We start from the raw sequence: 17,424 nt of genomic DNA on the forward strand, positions 1-17,424 counted from the left end.
ACCCTCTCTTGGATGAGACTTGTGATTTCATCAGTATAGGGAACTACCAATGAGGAAACCCTCTCTACCAAGGCAGTTTGGTACTCTCTATGCAATTAATAGTCTTAGAGAGTTGCTTGGGATGCTAAGACTTGTGATTTTCCCAGCAGCATCCAGCCAGTATGCATCAAAAGCAGGACATGAACCCAGGTTATCTTGACTCAGAGGCCAGCTCTCTACCCTCATTTTAGGGCTGAAGAGAATTAAGTCCCCAAAAGTGAATGTCCTCAGTCATACATCTAGCAAGTGGCATAGACCTCTGATAACCAAGCCTCACCCTTGATCTCTGGAATCATGTTTCCATTACCAGAAAAGGGCAGAGGATGCTATCATAAGAATCTGATTTACCAAAATCAGTGCTGTTATGGTCCCTGGTGAGTAGCTGTCCTCAGGTACAAGTGGGTGAGTACTCATACAGTTATCCTTTCCACATAGTTGGGATTAGGGGCATGGTGTGCTCCTAATTTTATAAGGATTAAAAGGAAATTTACAAGGAAAATCCTTGTAAAAATTTTTGGCCCTCCCTTCAAATCAGAGAAGAATTCTGAATTTTTTCTTTTTCTTTTATGGGGTGTTTATAGTACCTTATTATAAAATTTGGGTCAAGTATTTGATAATAATCTCTGTGTCATTTGCTGGCCTTCTCAAGTTATCTGCGGCTTCCACAAAACTCCCCCAAAATTCCCATTTAAACTTTCATGATTTAAATGATCTCCAGAGTCAAGGAGAAAGCTGAGATGATCATTTTGATGACTCTTGCCACTTTGATAAAATTGAAACCAGGATGGGGAAAGTTGTAATGTGGAAGGGATAACTATATTCACATTTCAACTTGAATAGAAAATATAGCTAATCTAGAGTTACCTGGGTAATGGATAGTATGTTGGTCCAAATATAGGCCATGATCCTAAAATAAAATGACTTTGAAAAGAAATTTCAGGTAGACAGCAAAAAATAATTACAAAAAAATTCTACCATATGAAAAAGTATTATTATCCATTTAGGAGAAATCTTTTTTTCCCCTAAAACTAAATAAATAAGCTCTTGCCTTCTTTGACAAGGCATGCACTCAGGAGGTGAGGACATTTTTGTTGTTGTTCAGTAATTTTCAGTCGTGTCCAACTCATGACACCATTTGGGGTTTTCTTGCCAGATAACAGAGTGCTTTGCCCTTTCCTTCTCTAGTCCATTTTACAGATGAGAAAATTGAGGCAAACAGTGTTAAGTGACTTGCCCAGGATCATTCTGCTCATAAGTATCTTAGGCCAGATTTGAACCCATGAGGATGAGTCTTCTTGACTCCAAGCCCAGCACTCGTCTATAAACATGAGAAGATGTAGATTCATGGCTAAAGAGGAGGTTAAAGTAGATTGGTCACTTTCACTGCCTTTTCTTAAACATAAATCTGGTCATGTCACTCCTGCACTCAAAAATCTTTAGCAGTTTCCTTTATTTTTTTTTTTGCCTGACATTCAGAGCTCTCTACAATTTCCAGGCATATCTCATCTCACTTCCCCTCATTTATTCTATGGCTTAGTCAATAGCCAATAACATTTATCAGCCTAGGACTAAATAGCCAGGCACTGTGCTAAGCACCAAATTGAACTTTGCTTGCTAGAACCCATCCCTCACTCTATCACCTTTTTGAGTTTGCTCAGGCTACTCCTTATTCCTCTAAAATACCCTCTCTCCTTCTGCTTGTTTAATCACTATATATCTTTTAAATTATGATTCAAATGTCTCCTCCTCTAAGAAGCTTTCCTTGATCCCTCCCAGCATACATCTTGTACCTCATATAAACTTCATTTTTCTTTTTATTATTATTATTTATTTTAAACATTCTTTTTTTTAAGTTTTGAGTGCCAATTGCTCTTCCTCCCTTACATACCTCCCCATCCACGGAGAAAGCAAGCAAATGATATTAATTATACGTGTGATCATGCAAAACATATTTCCATATTAGCCATATTGAAAAAAAAAGCAAAAAAAATAAACAAAGCAAGAAAATTATAGTTCAATTTGCATTGAGAGTTCATCAGTTTTCTCTCTGGAGGCAGACAACACTTTTTCATCATGACTCCTTTGGAATTATCTTTGATCACTGTAATGATCAGAGTAGACAAACTTCACAGCTGATCATCATTACAACATTGCTGTTACTGTGCACAATGATCTCCCAGTTCTTCTAACTTCATATCACATCAGTTCATGTAAGTTTTGCCATGTTTTTTTTTCTGAAACCACATGCCTCATTATTTCTTACAGCATAACAGTATTTCATTGCAATCATATGCCACAACTTGTTCAACCATTCCCCTATTGATGAGCATCCCCTCAATTTCCCATTCTTGGTTACCACAAAAGAGCTGCTACAAATATTTTTATACATATAAATCTTTTCCTTTTTCTTTAATCTTGTTGGGATATAGACCTAGTAATGATATTGCTGGATCAAAGGGTATGCACACTTTCATAGTCCTTTGGGTGTAGTTTCAAATTATTCTCCTGAATGTTTGGACCAGTTCACAACTCCACCAGGTGTTCATTAGTGTGCCTATTTTCCCTTATCCTCTCCAGTATTTGTCATTTCTGATAGGTGTGAGGTGGTACCTTAGAGTTGTATTAATTTGCATTTCTCTAATCAATAGTGATTTAGAGCATTTTTTTTCATATGACTAAAGATAGCTTTGATTTCTTCTTCTGAATATGCCTCTTTATATCTTTTGACCATTTACCAACTAGGAAATGGCTCTTATTTTTATAAATTTGACTCAGTTCCCTAAATAATTGAGAAATGAAGCCTTTATCAGAGAAACTTACTGTAAAAATTTTTTAATATTGCTTCATTTTCTATAGTGCCCTTTAGCAAAAGGTAGTTTCCTTGCTCATTTCTTTTCATTAGGTCTCTTTTTGCTTTTGCTTTGTCTGAGATCATGATTGCTACCCCTGCAATTTTTTTTTTGCTTCAGCTGGAGCACAATAGATTCTGCTTTAGCCCTTTATTTTAACTCTGTGTGTGTGTATCCGTTTCAAGTGTGTGTTTGTAAATTACATATTGTTAGATTCTGGTTTCTGATCCATTTTGCTATCCACTTCCATTTTATGGGTGAGCTCATCTCATTCATATTCACAGTTGTTATTGCTAACTGTGTATTTCCCTCCATCCTATATTTTCCCTATTTATCCTTCTCTCTATCTTTTTCTCCTGTTTAGATCTTACATAGGAAGATGATACATGTAACCATCAGAGTTTTATTATTACTAAGGCCGTTAGAGGATGTCTAATTAACAGGAGGCATGTGTGTAATTCTATTATGTCAGGATGCTCTCAGAAGAAGAATGGAAGGGTGAGAAAGGGTGAGAGCATCAATACTCTAATACCACTTTCATCTGAGCTGGTTCAATGAGGAAAGAATATACATACACACAGTTGGGTATAGAAATTCATCTTACCCAGCAAGGAAAGGGGTTAAGAGAAAGAGGTAAGGAATAACACAGAGGGTAGATTAAAGAAGACAGTGGTCATAAGCAAAACAGATTCCTGAGGAGGGGACAGGATTAAAAAAGAGAGAGATAAGAAAATAATATGAAGGGAAATACATAGTTAGCAATCACAACTGTGAAAGTGAAAGCAACGAATGCATCCATAAAATGAAACATGATATCAGAATGGATTAGAAACTGGAATCTAACAATATGGTGTTTATAAGAAACACTTGAAACAGAAAGATACATGCAGAGGTAAGATGAGGGACGAGAGAAGAATCTATCATGCTTCAGCTGAAGTAAAAGACAGGGGTAGATGTCATGATCACAGACAAAGCAAAAGCAAAAATAGACCTAATTAAAAGAGATAAGCAGGGAACTTATATTTTGCTAAATGGTACCATATATAATGAATTAATATCAGTACTGAACATATATGTGCCAACTGGCATAGCATCTAAATTTTTGAAGAAAAAGTTAAATGAGTTAAAGGGGGAAATATAAAATAAAACTTTTATACTGCAAGACCTCAACTTACCCCTCTCAGATCTAGATAAATTTAACCATAAAATAAACAAAATACAAATTAAGGAGATGAATAGATTTTTAGAAAAGTTAGATATACTACACCTCTGGAGAATATTGAAGGGGAATAGAATGAAGTATGCCTATTTTTCATCTGAGTACAGAATCTTCACATAAATTGATGATATAGTAGGGCATAAAAACATCACAAACAAATGAGGAAAGGGAGATATAGTAAATGCATCTTTTTCTGGTGGTAATGTAATAAAGATTACAATTAATAAAGGGCTTTTGAAACAGATTAAAATTAATTGGAAACTAAATAATCTAATCCTAAAAAAAGAATGGGTCAAAGAACAAAACATGGAAATAATCAGTAATTTCATTATGGTTAATAATAATGAGACAACATACCAAAATTTGTGAGATGCAGTCAAAGCAGTACTGAGGGGAAATTTTATATCCCTAAACACTTATATCAATAAAAGAGAAAATGAGTAGATCAACAGATTGGGCATGCAACTAAAAAAAAAACTAGAAAAACAACAATTTAAAAATTCCCAATTAAATACCAAAATAGAAATCCTGAAAATCAAAGAAGATATTAATAAAATGAAATTGAAAGTTTAAAAAAACTGAACTAATAAACAAAACTAGGAGCTGTTTTCATTTTAAATATATAAATTATTAGCTAATTTGAATTTTTTTAGTTTTCCCACCTAATTTGATTTTTAAAAAGAAAGAAGAAAATCAAATTACTAGTATCAAGAATGAAAAGAGTGAGTTCACAACTGATGAAAATGAAATAAAAACAATTATTAGGAGCTATTTTACTCAACTATATTCCAATAAAACTAACAATCTAAATGAAATATAAATTACCCAGATAAACAGAACAGGAAATAGAAGACAAGTAACTGTACCTTAGAAAAAGAAATTGAACAAGCTATATAGAGCTTTCTAAGCGGAGAAAAAAAAAAAAATAAAAACCAGGACCAGATGGATTTACAAGAGAATTTTACCAAACATTTAGAGAACAATTAATTTCAATACTATATAAACTGTTTGAAAAAATAAAAGGTTAAAAAGAGTCCTATACCAAATTCCTTCTATGACATAAATATAGTCAGGTAGAAGAAAAACAGAGAAAGAAAACTACAGACCAATTACCCTAATGAGTGTTAATTTTTGTAAATAAAATACTAGCAAGGAGATTATAATAATAAATCACAAAGACTATCACTATGACTAGGTTGGATTAATACCAGGACTTTTGATCCAGCTCAATATTAGAAAAACCATAAGCAATAATTTACTATATAAATAACAGAAACAACAAAAATCATACAATTATTTCAATAGATGCATACAAAGCTTTTTGACAAAATACACCTATTCCTGTTTAAAAAAAAACTAGAAAGCATAGGAATAAGTGGAGTTTTTCTTAAAATGATAAGTACTATCTATCTAAAACCAAGAGCAAGCATTATCTTTAATGGCGATAAACTAGAAGCCTTCCCAATAAGATTAGGGTGAAGCAAGGATGACTATTATCACTATTATTATTCAATATTGTACTAGAAATGCTAGTTATAACAATAAGACAAGAAAAAGAAATCAAAGGAATAAGCATAGACAATGAGGAAACAAAACTATCACTTTTTTGTAGATGATATGATGGTTTACCCAGAGAACTCTAGAAAGTCATCTAAAAAACTAGTCAAAACAAATGAACAATTGCAGCAACGTTGCAGGATATGAAATAATTCTACACAAACCATCAGTATTTCTATATATTACCAACAAAACCCAGTAGGAAGAGATAGAAAGAGAAATTCTATTTAACATAATTAGATTACTTGTATAAAACACTTGGGAATCAACTTGCCAAGTGACATGCAGGATCTTTATGAACAAAGCACTCTTTACACAAATAAAGACATACAAATAATTAGAAAAATGTTCTTTGCTGATAGATCAAATCAATATAATAAAAATAATGTATAAGACTACAGTGGAAACCAATTATATATCTATATCTATACATCAATATTATAGGTGGGAGACAGGTAGGTGGCATAGTGTACCCACTAAGCCTGAAATTAGGAGTTCAAACCTGGCCTCAGATACTAGTTGTATCACTCTGGGCAAGTCACTTAACCCCTATGTGTCTCAGTTCCTTATCTGTGGAGACACACTGGAGAAGGAAATGGCAATAGTGGCCAAAGAACTGTCCTTTCTTCTTTCTTTCCTTTGTCCCCAGTCCTGTGATTTTTTGTTTGTTTGTTTTTTCTTTTGGGGAAGTAATTGAGGTTAAGTGACTTGCCCAGGGTCACATAGCTGGTAAATGTCTGAAGGTGGATTTGAACTCAGGTCCTCCTAACTCCAGGGTCAATGGTCTATTTACTGTACCACCTAGCAGCTGCCCCTAATTCTGTGATTTGTGTGTGTGTGTGTGTGTGTGTGTGTGTGTGTGTGTGTGTAGGGAACTTCCAGTGTGGAAACCTCCTTTACTGCAGATTGGCCACTCTTTGGAAATTCACAGTCTTAGAGAGATGTCTTTCTCTCTAATGAGAAGTTAAATTACTTTTTCATAGTCACATAGGTATTATTTTCAGAGGCTGAACTGAAACTTTCTGACTCCTTTCTGACTCCAAAGTTGGCTGTTTATCGACTAAACCATCCTGCCTCTCTTAATCATCTCATACAATGTTTAAATTGTATATTAAATGGACACATATGAACTTATACCTATTGACTAACTAAATGACACGGTTATTCATTAAATATCACCTCTGTGATTTATTAAAATAAAATCACTAATAAGCGTGGTCCATGTTGACAGGAGGAATGCCCATACCCATAAAACCACAGGTATTTCAAAGTACTGTGGCACCATTAATAACTTCATTCTGATATGTAAAATCCTACCCTGTCAAGTTCCTGATTCCTCACATTTTGTAAAATATCTTGACAGTAGTTGCAATATTCATCAGCAAGAAATACAACCTAGGTCAGAGAAGAAAAATTATTTCAGTTCTTGCCAGTTCACTCTCCAGAGTCCTCTTCCATACCCTGCCCCCACCACTGGAGTCCTTATACTAAGACCATTCAAGCTCAAGACAAACAGCAAACAAGACTTTACATGTGGATAGCTCCATTGAGTCTCCTTTCCCATCCCACCCTATCTTTCCCACCTCTACTCCTCCCCTTTTTAATACCCACCAACTTTTGCTCTTCTTCAAGTCACTAACTCCTCATTCCTTTCCCCTCATTGCTCATCTGTCCCAACTCCTCTCCTTCATAAACGGAAATCTTGTTTCCTTTCCTTTCACATTGATGCAGCCCCAAACTGGGAGCTGATCAAATTAGCCCAAATCTAGGGACAGCCCTTAGGAAGCAATGGAGGCCAAGTGAAGCCCTCAGCCACTACTACTCCCTCTGAAGAATATAGGGCTTCCTTTTTCAACCTGAAACATTCCCACAGGTTTCATCCCTGAGAAGAGACCTTCCCCGGATTCTAAGATTCAGGAAAGCAAAAGTGAATCTTGCTCATCCCCATCCGAGGTATAATCAACAGAATTTTACTGCCTGAAGGAGCACACAAAATGAAAATATAACTTCTTTCCAGAAGTTCAAACTTACCATTTTATAAGAGTATTTTTTTGCCAGTTCTTGCTCCCAAAAAGGAAATCTCCTGAATTCACACAAAGGAGATCCAACTGTATCTGTCTTTGTCTGTGAATTAACATCAACCTAGAAACAGTTTAGAAAATGTCTTACTTCCTTCATAAAATATTAATTATCCTGCAACAAACTATATTAATAGAAAGTAAACAAACATCTTGTCAACAGATTTCATTGCTTTAATAGTCTGCCAGAAGGCCAGGATATATAGGACTGTTCCAAGGAAGACAACAGTATATCTCAACTCAAATAACCTAAACCTCTTTCTCTATATTGCTGAGATCTATAGTTATTGGTGCAAGGTTATGGATTTAATATCCTGTGAAAATAATTTGTGAATCTGAAGCCAGAATCAGTGAATTTTGAGATAATCAGTGAAACTGTGCTGAAGATGGAAAGAGTTAGACATGCATACTATTTGGGGCATATAGAAATATGCATATTTTTCTAAATTTTTTCTACCTTATGTATATTTTGGCATTGTCAATCATCTATAAATCCCATAACTTAAATTCACTTGTATAAATAATTACAGGTCAAACTGCTTTATAGAACAAATGCCATAAAATATTACAAATATTTCCAGGTTTCTGTTGATTATGCACTATATGAATGCTTTCATTGATGGTTTCGCTAAAAAAACCTTACAAATATGAATAATTCAGTATGATGTGTACTTTCTCTTATGGGTTTGTCCACAATAGTTACTTGCTGTGATAAAAGACTTAAAGATTGTCCTCTATGAAGGAGTTTCTCTTACATGTGTTAAGATCATACACAATATCTAACAAATGTAATAACAAATAACACTTTTCAAAAATTATTTGATTAGTAACATCAAGTGAGTAACATCGACATTCCAACCCTATCTCTGTGCCTTTGCACTGGCTGTTTCCCATGTCCAGAAGGTACTCCCTCTACACCTCTACCTTTTAGAATAATAACCATAATGATGATGATAATGATGACTGGTGATGATAGCTAACATTTATATAGCATTATAAGGTTTATAAAACACTCTACAAATATTATATCACTTTTCCTTACAACAACCTTGGGTAGTAGGTGCTATTATTATCTCCATTTTACAAATGAGGAAACCAGAGCAGACTAATTAAGTAACTTGTCCAGGGTCACACAACTAGTGAGGGTCTGAGACTGGATTTGCACACAGGTCTTCCTGACCTCAGAAGTAGTACTTTATCCACTGTGCCACCTACCTCAATTCAAAACCCATTTCACAATTATCTTGTCTATATTTTGCATTTAGTTATATGTGTAAATATTATTTCCACAGACTAAATGTAAGTTCTTTGAGGGAAGGTACATTTCATTTTTGTCTTTGTATTCCCTTGTATCTAGCAGAATATTATCAGTGACCAGAATATTATCAGTGTTTAATCTATGCTTGTTAATTCATATATGTCTACCAAAGACATTCATTGCTAAAAGGAAAGATGTCTTGCAAGAGATTAAAAAAAAAAAAAGAAAAGGGATTCCATATAGATAGTAATATATTCCAAATTCTCCTTTTTGCATAGGACATTGTGTTGACTTCATCAAGCCAAAGAGGGTTATGGGGTCTTCTCCATTATTGCTTGCTTAAGAGAAATTAATAATCACTCCACTGGTTTGTCCAACAGGACTTCTGAAAGCACAGATATGATTGATAGTGGGAATGGTGGAAGGACGATAGTAAGATGTTTTGTTGCTGAAACTCTAATTCTCCCAAATACATTCATCTATTTTCTCTACAACAACACTGCATCCAACCAAGTCCATTAATCATCTGCTGGCACCTCTGTGGTTAACGAGGCCATTTTCCTTATAATAATGTAGAAATATGTAAAGCTCAAAAATATATCAAGTTCATCCCAACAAGTCATATTCAAAAGAGGTCAATTGATAGAATGCAGCATCAGGAAATTTGAGAAACCAATAACTAAGAGAATGAAAAATCCACTAGTGCAGAAAAAAAATGCATAAATTCCTGAATTCAATTCCTACAGAGGCCTTAGACCACAGAAACTACTTATAGGAAAATCTTCACATTGTAAACCAGTAAAAGGAAGTAATCTCAAGAGTTGTATGAAAGTTTATGAATTATCTTTCCTACAGCATTTTTCTTAATCAGAAACCTGCAATGAAATTTTGAAAGAATAAGTTGGTAACTAATTAATTGGTATCAATGGTATTTGTTTTCTAAAATTAATTTAATTAGAATTCATTATCATTCTGGAAAAGCAAAGAAAAAAGTTCAAAAGGCAATTATTTTCTAATGTGTTATTTGTCAAAGAGAGAAGGAATATTTAAAATGTTGATAAGACTTTTTTTTTTTAGGCAATTGGGATTAAATGACTTGCCCAGGGTCACACAGCTAGTAAGTGTCAAGTATCTGGTCTGAGACCGGATTTGAACTCAGGTCCTCCTGACTTCAGGGCTGGTGTTCTATCCACTGTGCCACCTAGCTGCCCCCTTGATAAGATTTTCAATAACATCATAGTAATTTTTAAATTAAAATTTACTATAGAGAATGTCCTTAATTCAGTTTAACAAGCATTCATTAAATGTCTTTTATGTGCTAGGCACTGGGGTAGGCCATATGGATACAAGACAGAAAAAAGTCTCTGCCCTTAAGCAGCATACATTCTCTAGGGAGAAATAAATATTACTCCAAAATAAAGTTATGGAGGTTTCTCCTCCTCCCTTTAGTATTTAAGAGGAAGCATCATGGTACAATCAACTCAAAGGGGAGTATATTTCCATATAAACTGTTTATATCAAAAATTCATTTTCTGGATTAAAAATCTGAGGAAACCCAGGCTAGAAGGGTCATTAAAAAAAGTTAATCCTACAAAGTGGGAATCCCTGAAAATTCAAATCACCTAAAATAATTAAACATACAATGTATGGGTCTATAAGAAGAAAATTTATCAATCAAATTTATTTTCTACTTGTAAGCTTTCTAGCAATGATAATTTCTGAGATGATGCCCACATATTTCCAATTTGCTTTGTAATTTAGACGTTAGATTTTTTTCTTCAGTGAGACTAAGGCATTTTCTAAAGGGCTTCAAACTGGAAGAACTGAATCATACAGAACATGACATTCTTGCTAAATGAAACTAAAAGAAAGAAGAAGGTTGCAGTTAAATGAAAGGATGGTTTCACAGGTACTCAGAGGCAAAGAAAGGATTGAGAAGAGTGGGTTTTATTGTACATGTAAAAGCAAAAGACCCCACTAAATCATGGGATCATGTTTTGCAAAACTAAAAATAGAAGAGTTATTTGCAAAAAGACTATCATGAAAATAATTACAGTATATATATCAACATCAGTTGCTGGGGATAAAGTGGTAAAGAAATAAAGATAAGACTCTCTTAATTAAAGCTCATACATGGTAACTTCATTACAAAAGTGGAAAAAGATAAAGATGGGGAGAAATGTATGGGAAAGCATGGTTCAGGAAAAAATGGGAGAGGCCAAAGACACAGAAGTCTCAGGTGAACAATTTCTTTGAAAAAAAAAAGAATTGGTAGGTTCTAAACATTTGGAACATCAAAAAAAATTGAAATAAATTATATTTTACCAGATGAAGACTTGTTATTGATATGGGAATTATCCTTGATTGAACTGTCTGTATGTTATTCAACCACCAACTTATCAATGCTAAGATCAAAATTATGAAAATTACTTTAAAAAATAACAATGAGGGAAATATAACATACAATTGAAACAAATTAAATCTGAAATATTTAAATAAGTAATGAAAATGAAAAAATGGGAAATGGATAATGGAAATTACATCAATACTGACTATATTAATTTTATCAAGAAGTTTAGTAAATGCAAATTAATTGCATCTATAACAAGGAGGCAGAAAGTATCTTGATCAGAAAATATCTGACTTACTTGCAAAAAAGTATGGAGAATATAAAATACCATAATGATGATTATTTGTTGATACAAATGAGTATTTGATTTGATAGAACAAATTCTTCTTTACATGCTCTTTTACAAGAAGGTATCTCTGTCCAAACATCAAAATCAGTCAAGAGTCCTTGAAAGATTTATATGTAACAGAAATAACACTGTTCGATGACCCTCTAGTCACACACAGTGGAACATAAAACATAAAACAGGGTTAAATATGCATGCCAAAGGTGTTCATGCCTGTGATAGAGGAGATCCAATGCTAAATCCAGGATAAAGAGTTATTCCCTGTGGATGAGAGTCCTCTAGATGCTCTTGTTTGTAGATGACATTGTGCTGATTGAATCAAGCTCCAGAATATTACAGTCTTCTGGAAGCAATCATTAAAAGGAATTTGACCTTTCTATTCACACAGAAAAGACCAAATGGATAAAGTAGATGAAGAATGTTTATCATACAGATTTCAACATGCATATGGAATGTATGAATGGGTTTTTTTAAATGTATTAGGTACAAATGTTTCAAACACCATGCTGAGCACTGGGAATGCAAATGCAAAAGTGAGGGTCCCTGTCCTCAGAAGCTCACATTGTAATGGAGAAGGCAACCCACACTGGAGAATGGTGGCCCAAGAAGAGGATTATGGATGTTAAGTGAAAAAATAATGCAGTCCATTTCCAGAGGCAATGATAATGGTAATTTGATCAGAGATCTCAGTGAAAGAGGTAGACAGTGTGGGGCCGGGGTACAAGGAAGAAAGTGACAGGATGGCAAATGGTTGGGGCAAATGGATTACAGAGTCAAATAGCTAAGCTCCTTCGAGGCACATTCTCTGGTGATACGGTTTAGAAGGTGAAAGTTCACACTGATTAATCATCTAGTCTTAAGTAGCTTTTTAGAAAGGGTTGTTGCGTCATTTCAGTCAGTCTGATTCTTCATGACCCCATTTGAGATTTTCTTGGCAAAGATACTGGAGTGATTTGCCATTTCCTTCTCCAACAGAAGTTTTTTTGTTTTTGTTTTTTGTTTTTTGTTTTTTTAAGAGGGTGCTCCAACAGCAGCAGCAGGCACTGAAGGGTGGAAAATGGCCAAGGACCCAGCTTTTCAAAACTAACATTCTATAGGTACGGCTATATGACACAGAGATATGGAACATAATTGCCTCTGAAGAATTGAAAACGAATCTCCCAAAGAGAGCAAAGGAGAGGCATACAGTAGGCAAGAATCGACTGAAGCATGTAATTAATGAAGAACTCTGAACAAGAGTAAAAGATATCATTAAGGAATCATAAGATAGGGAGAGAAAATGAGTTGGTCACATGGCAAGAATGAGAATTGATGGGAGTGCTCTTCTGGAATCCTTGCCATGTCAGAAGAAACCAAGGAATGTCACCATCCTGTTGGGTGGACTGGTTGAGGTGAATTTATGGGAGGACATGAACAAAAGTGGCACAAGATGGGCAAGCTTGACTAGGGTAGAATCTATATCATCAGAAGGAACTTTAGAATTGAGAAGATTACTCATCTATTTTAGTATTTGAACATTTGAGATGTCAAGGTGCTTCTATGCTAGAATTTTAATTATACAATATAGTAATGACACTACTAAAACTACTGTAGTAGGCAACTAGGTAAAATAGTGGATAAAGTGGCTGACCCGGGTCTTACCCAAATCAGACACTTGCCACTTGTGTGAGCCTGGGCAAGTCATTTGACTTTTATTAGCTTCACTGTCCTCATTTATAAAATAACAGTTGTAGTACTTTGTTTTGTTTTGTTTTTTTTAGGCAATTGTGGTTAAGTGACTTGCCCAGGGTCACACAGCTAGTAAGTGTCAAGTGTTTGGTCTGAGGCCGGATTTGAACTCAGGTCCTCCTGACTTCGGGGGCCAGTGCTGTATCCACTGTGCCACCTTTGAAGATCAAATGAAATAATGTATATAAAGCTCTTTGCCAACTTTAAAAAGCCACACAAATATTAGTTATTATTGCTTTTCCCCAGTGGGAAACTTTGGCATTATGTCTGTTTTCTCTATCTCCTTTGGTCTTTCTTTACATCCTTAGTCACCAAATCTTATTGATTCTGTCCTAGGGGGTTCTTTCTTCTAAAGGGACTGGTCCTTTCTCCTCCATTCTCTGCTATTCTATTCTAGGCACCTCACCTTAAACTACTCTAGAAATCTCTTCCTTGGTCTTCCAGCCTCCTATTTCTCCTGTATCCAATCCCTCTTGCACAATGCTATAGATGATACTCCTCAAAATGGCAATTTCACCACATTATTTATCTGCCGCAGATCCTACAATGCCCTCTTGCTGTCAGTGAATCAAGCCCCAATCTCTCAGGCTGGCATTTAAATCCTTCCATGTTGTGGCCTCTCTACCTACCCAGTCTTATCTCCATCACTAACAGTGTTTTCACAAACTCATTTTCACCTCCAAAAGTATGCTCATGCTTTTGGCCCCTTCTCACTTCTCAACATAGACTGTCCTGCCAATGCAAATTCTACCCATCCTTTTTCCAGATTGAGGTCTTCTTCCTCTATTTAATATTCTCCAACTGTTCCAGGTCATTGAAATATTTTCTTTTTTAGAGTTCTTATTGTACTTAGAATGTGTATTATGTAGTCTCCATATTATCTTATTTTGTTTTCTAAGAATTTAATGAATATCTTATCTGAGAGATAGCCTGGTGCTGTAGGAAAAAAAAAAAAAAAACATTGGATTTGGAATCTGAGGACCTGGGTTCAAATCCCCACTCTGCTACTAGCTAGCTGTGTGACTTTGGGCAAGACAAGTTACCTCTCTGGGTGACTTCTCACATGCAAAAGGAAGGGATTTGGAAAAGATGATCCCTTCTAACTCTAAATCTATGACTCTAGGAGCCATAGAGTCAGAAACTCTCATCTTTTCTACTTTAATTTTATCCCCAACAGAGCCTAGGGCAGTACTAGTCCTATGTTTAGGACCTATTCATTGAACACTTTTTATTCAAGATTCATCAATGAAACATAATCAAAATACTGTACTCTCTTGGGAACCCTGAGCAAAATTCAACTTGTGTTTACACAGACTGAGACTTAAAGAGTTAAGTTTCCTCATGGATAAAATGAAGTGGCTGGACCAGGTGACCTGCAGAGTCTCTTCTGGCTCTAAATCTATAATCCTGTGAGGTATGACTAATAACTCAAACTTTACAGCAATCGTGGATGGGGAGGAAGAAGACTGGAGGTATTTTCTTATAAACCTATCATTGATAATACTTTCCCTTTGTCATTTCTGTTAGCTTTAAAGAAACACTACAGTTAAGATATTAATGAGAACACCAATGCAATGATAACCTATAAATGTTTCCAAGACATCAAAAACAGTTTCATTTAATTATATAATCATTGATTTTTTTTCTCCCAGATTTATATTAGTAAGTCTATTTTTTTCTAACACTCACTGTTCCTTTTCTTTGGATGAGGCTGTCATAATTAGTTGATTTTTCCAATCCAGACACATCTCCACTGTTGAAGAACAGAACAGAAACATTACTTTTCAACCAGACACTTGTCTCTTTCTTAGCATAAGAATGATCTTTCCTTCATGGCTGAGTTGTTTGAATGGAATACAACACTTATTTAAAAATACTCCCCTGAGTCATCTATTCATAACTGGTAGGTAACACCTGCACAGACAGTTTAAAAATGCATTTCTATAACTGAATATCAATTTCCTTATCTTTTTAGACCCCTTAAAAGGAAGGTTATGGTGTCATCTGTACAATAAACTCCTAGTGGTGTGGATTATGGAAACAGTCATTTTTTGTTTCCTGACTTCTGAGTATTAAAATATCATTTCAGAAAAAGCATTAGCATACCAGTGGCCATTTTGATTGACTGAGATAAAACCCTCCATAAAGTAAGAAATCTGATAATAAAAGATCAGGATGCACATTTTATTGTACCCTCCATATTTATGCTTCATAACATTCATTGATTCATTCACCAATCATTTGTTAAGTGGCTACTCTGTAAAAGGCACTGGGATGAGGTACTGGGGGAAAGACAGGGACATAGACTTTGTATTTTTTTTCAGCCAAAGACAAGGTTTATTAGAACATTATCATATTGGGCAGACTCTTAAGGAGTCTGAACATGGATAAGCAGTGGCTAGATTATAAGAATCTGAGCCATGGCTAGATTTTAAGAATCTCAGCCATAGACATTGTATTCACATAAGACAGGTATATTACCTTCCCTGGGCAGATTTACACATAATGTATGATCATCCTTTACTAATGGGTTCTATAGCATTTGAAAAACTCACTCTTTGTGCCAGTGGATAAAGACAGAACTTCTGGGGTCCTGTCTTCCATATTTTGTCCTGAAGCTGACCTGAGCCTAGCCTGAACTTTGGGAGAGACGCCCTGGCTCCATTCCAGCAACTTATCTAGCTGTTGGCTCTACTTCTTTTTTATGCATCTCTCAAGGAGAAGAAGTAAAGTTGTAGGTTTTCGGAGCTGTTGCTATACTCCAGGAGGTGAAGATAAGCCTGGGAGCCTGTGTCACTCCCTGGAGCAGGGAAGGCATGGAAATAGCTGATTTATTCTCACATGGGAGAATTTCTGCAATCACTTCTTATGCCAATGAAACCACAAAACTGAACAAAAAAAATTCTACTTATTGTGCACAGAAAGCTAACCTCTGAAGGTTCACAATAGCCCTTTTTCTGATCCTGATGTTATCTAATTGGGCAGAACAATTAATACCCACTTGACAGTGCTTCCATATAATAATACTACATGTAATTTCATAAAACAGTTTGGGTAGATTTAGCATTCCAGAAATGCTAACTCACTATAAAATCAAGTTTTGCATGTTTCATCATCACATTCTCCCTTTAGTATTTTTTCACCTGCTAGTCATATTATTTGGGACTTTACCATGGAAAGGGGTGAGACGGGAAGTGAGAACAGTGAGGAATAGAGGAGACAACAGTAACATCAAGGTTTTGTTGGTAGAAATAATATGTGTACAGCTAGAATAAGGAGGACTGTAATAGAGAGGGAGACCAGAAAGGAAAGAAATTTCAAGTGATTTAGGAAATATATTTGTCATCTTCAAATGACATCTTGACAGGGTGGGATAATAATTTAGTTTCTCCAGGTGGTATTTATAAACTGCCCATTGCCACTAAATCTGGGACATTGTATAAATAAAGACAGAATAAATCAAAGTGGGCATAATGCCTAGAACACATCAAGAAGGCAAAAGAGTGCCAAGGAAAAGAAAGTTCTGAAAATGAAAGGCTGGTGAAAAGTGGAACCTAATCCTAAAAATATTTATAAACTTCTAAAGAAGGTACTTAAAAATCTCACTGCCTCCAGGAAGCCTTCCCAAGGCAGCAACTTTGTCACCACAATTCAACTTTATACAAACATGCAGTTCCCTCACTACCCTGTTTACAAAATACCCATACTCCTTTGCTGAACCACAATATAAATATTTCTGTATATATATAGTGACCATATTTTCCAGACACCAAATCAGGACACATGATCTAAGAAAGGATAATCCTTTTGCAAACCTTATTAAAAACACACTCTCCTTGCAATTGGGACTGTTCTGAATCTTCTGGGACACATATCAATCCCATCAGCAAGCTTTATTAAGCACCTATTCTGTGCCAGGCACTGTGCTACATGATAGATAGACAGACAGATAGACAGACAGACAGATAGACAGACAGACAGACAGACAGACAGACAGACA

At 35.2% G+C, this 17,424-nt stretch overlaps 1 protein-coding gene across 1 annotated transcript in view; it reads right to left on the minus strand.

Annotated features, from left to right (window-relative positions):
- Positions 1-17,424, minus strand: part of RFX8 (RFX family member 8, lacking RFX DNA binding domain) — a 95,416-nt gene that overhangs the window by 37,924 nt on the left and 40,068 nt on the right. Inside the window, exons 2-3 of the mRNA XM_027874144.1 lie at positions 7,696-7,806; positions 7,006-7,059 (exon numbers count right to left, since the gene is read on the minus strand). Coding sequence (XP_027729945.1) covers positions 7,006-7,059; positions 7,696-7,806 — 165 coding nt within the window. The remainder of the gene's footprint in view (positions 1-7,005; positions 7,060-7,695; positions 7,807-17,424) is intronic.

Source organism: Vombatus ursinus, unplaced genomic scaffold, assembly GCF_900497805.2.
Source record: "Vombatus ursinus unplaced genomic scaffold, bare-nosed wombat genome assembly UNPS02014805.1, whole genome shotgun sequence".
NCBI classification, from domain to species: Eukaryota; Metazoa; Chordata; class Mammalia; order Diprotodontia; family Vombatidae; genus Vombatus; species Vombatus ursinus.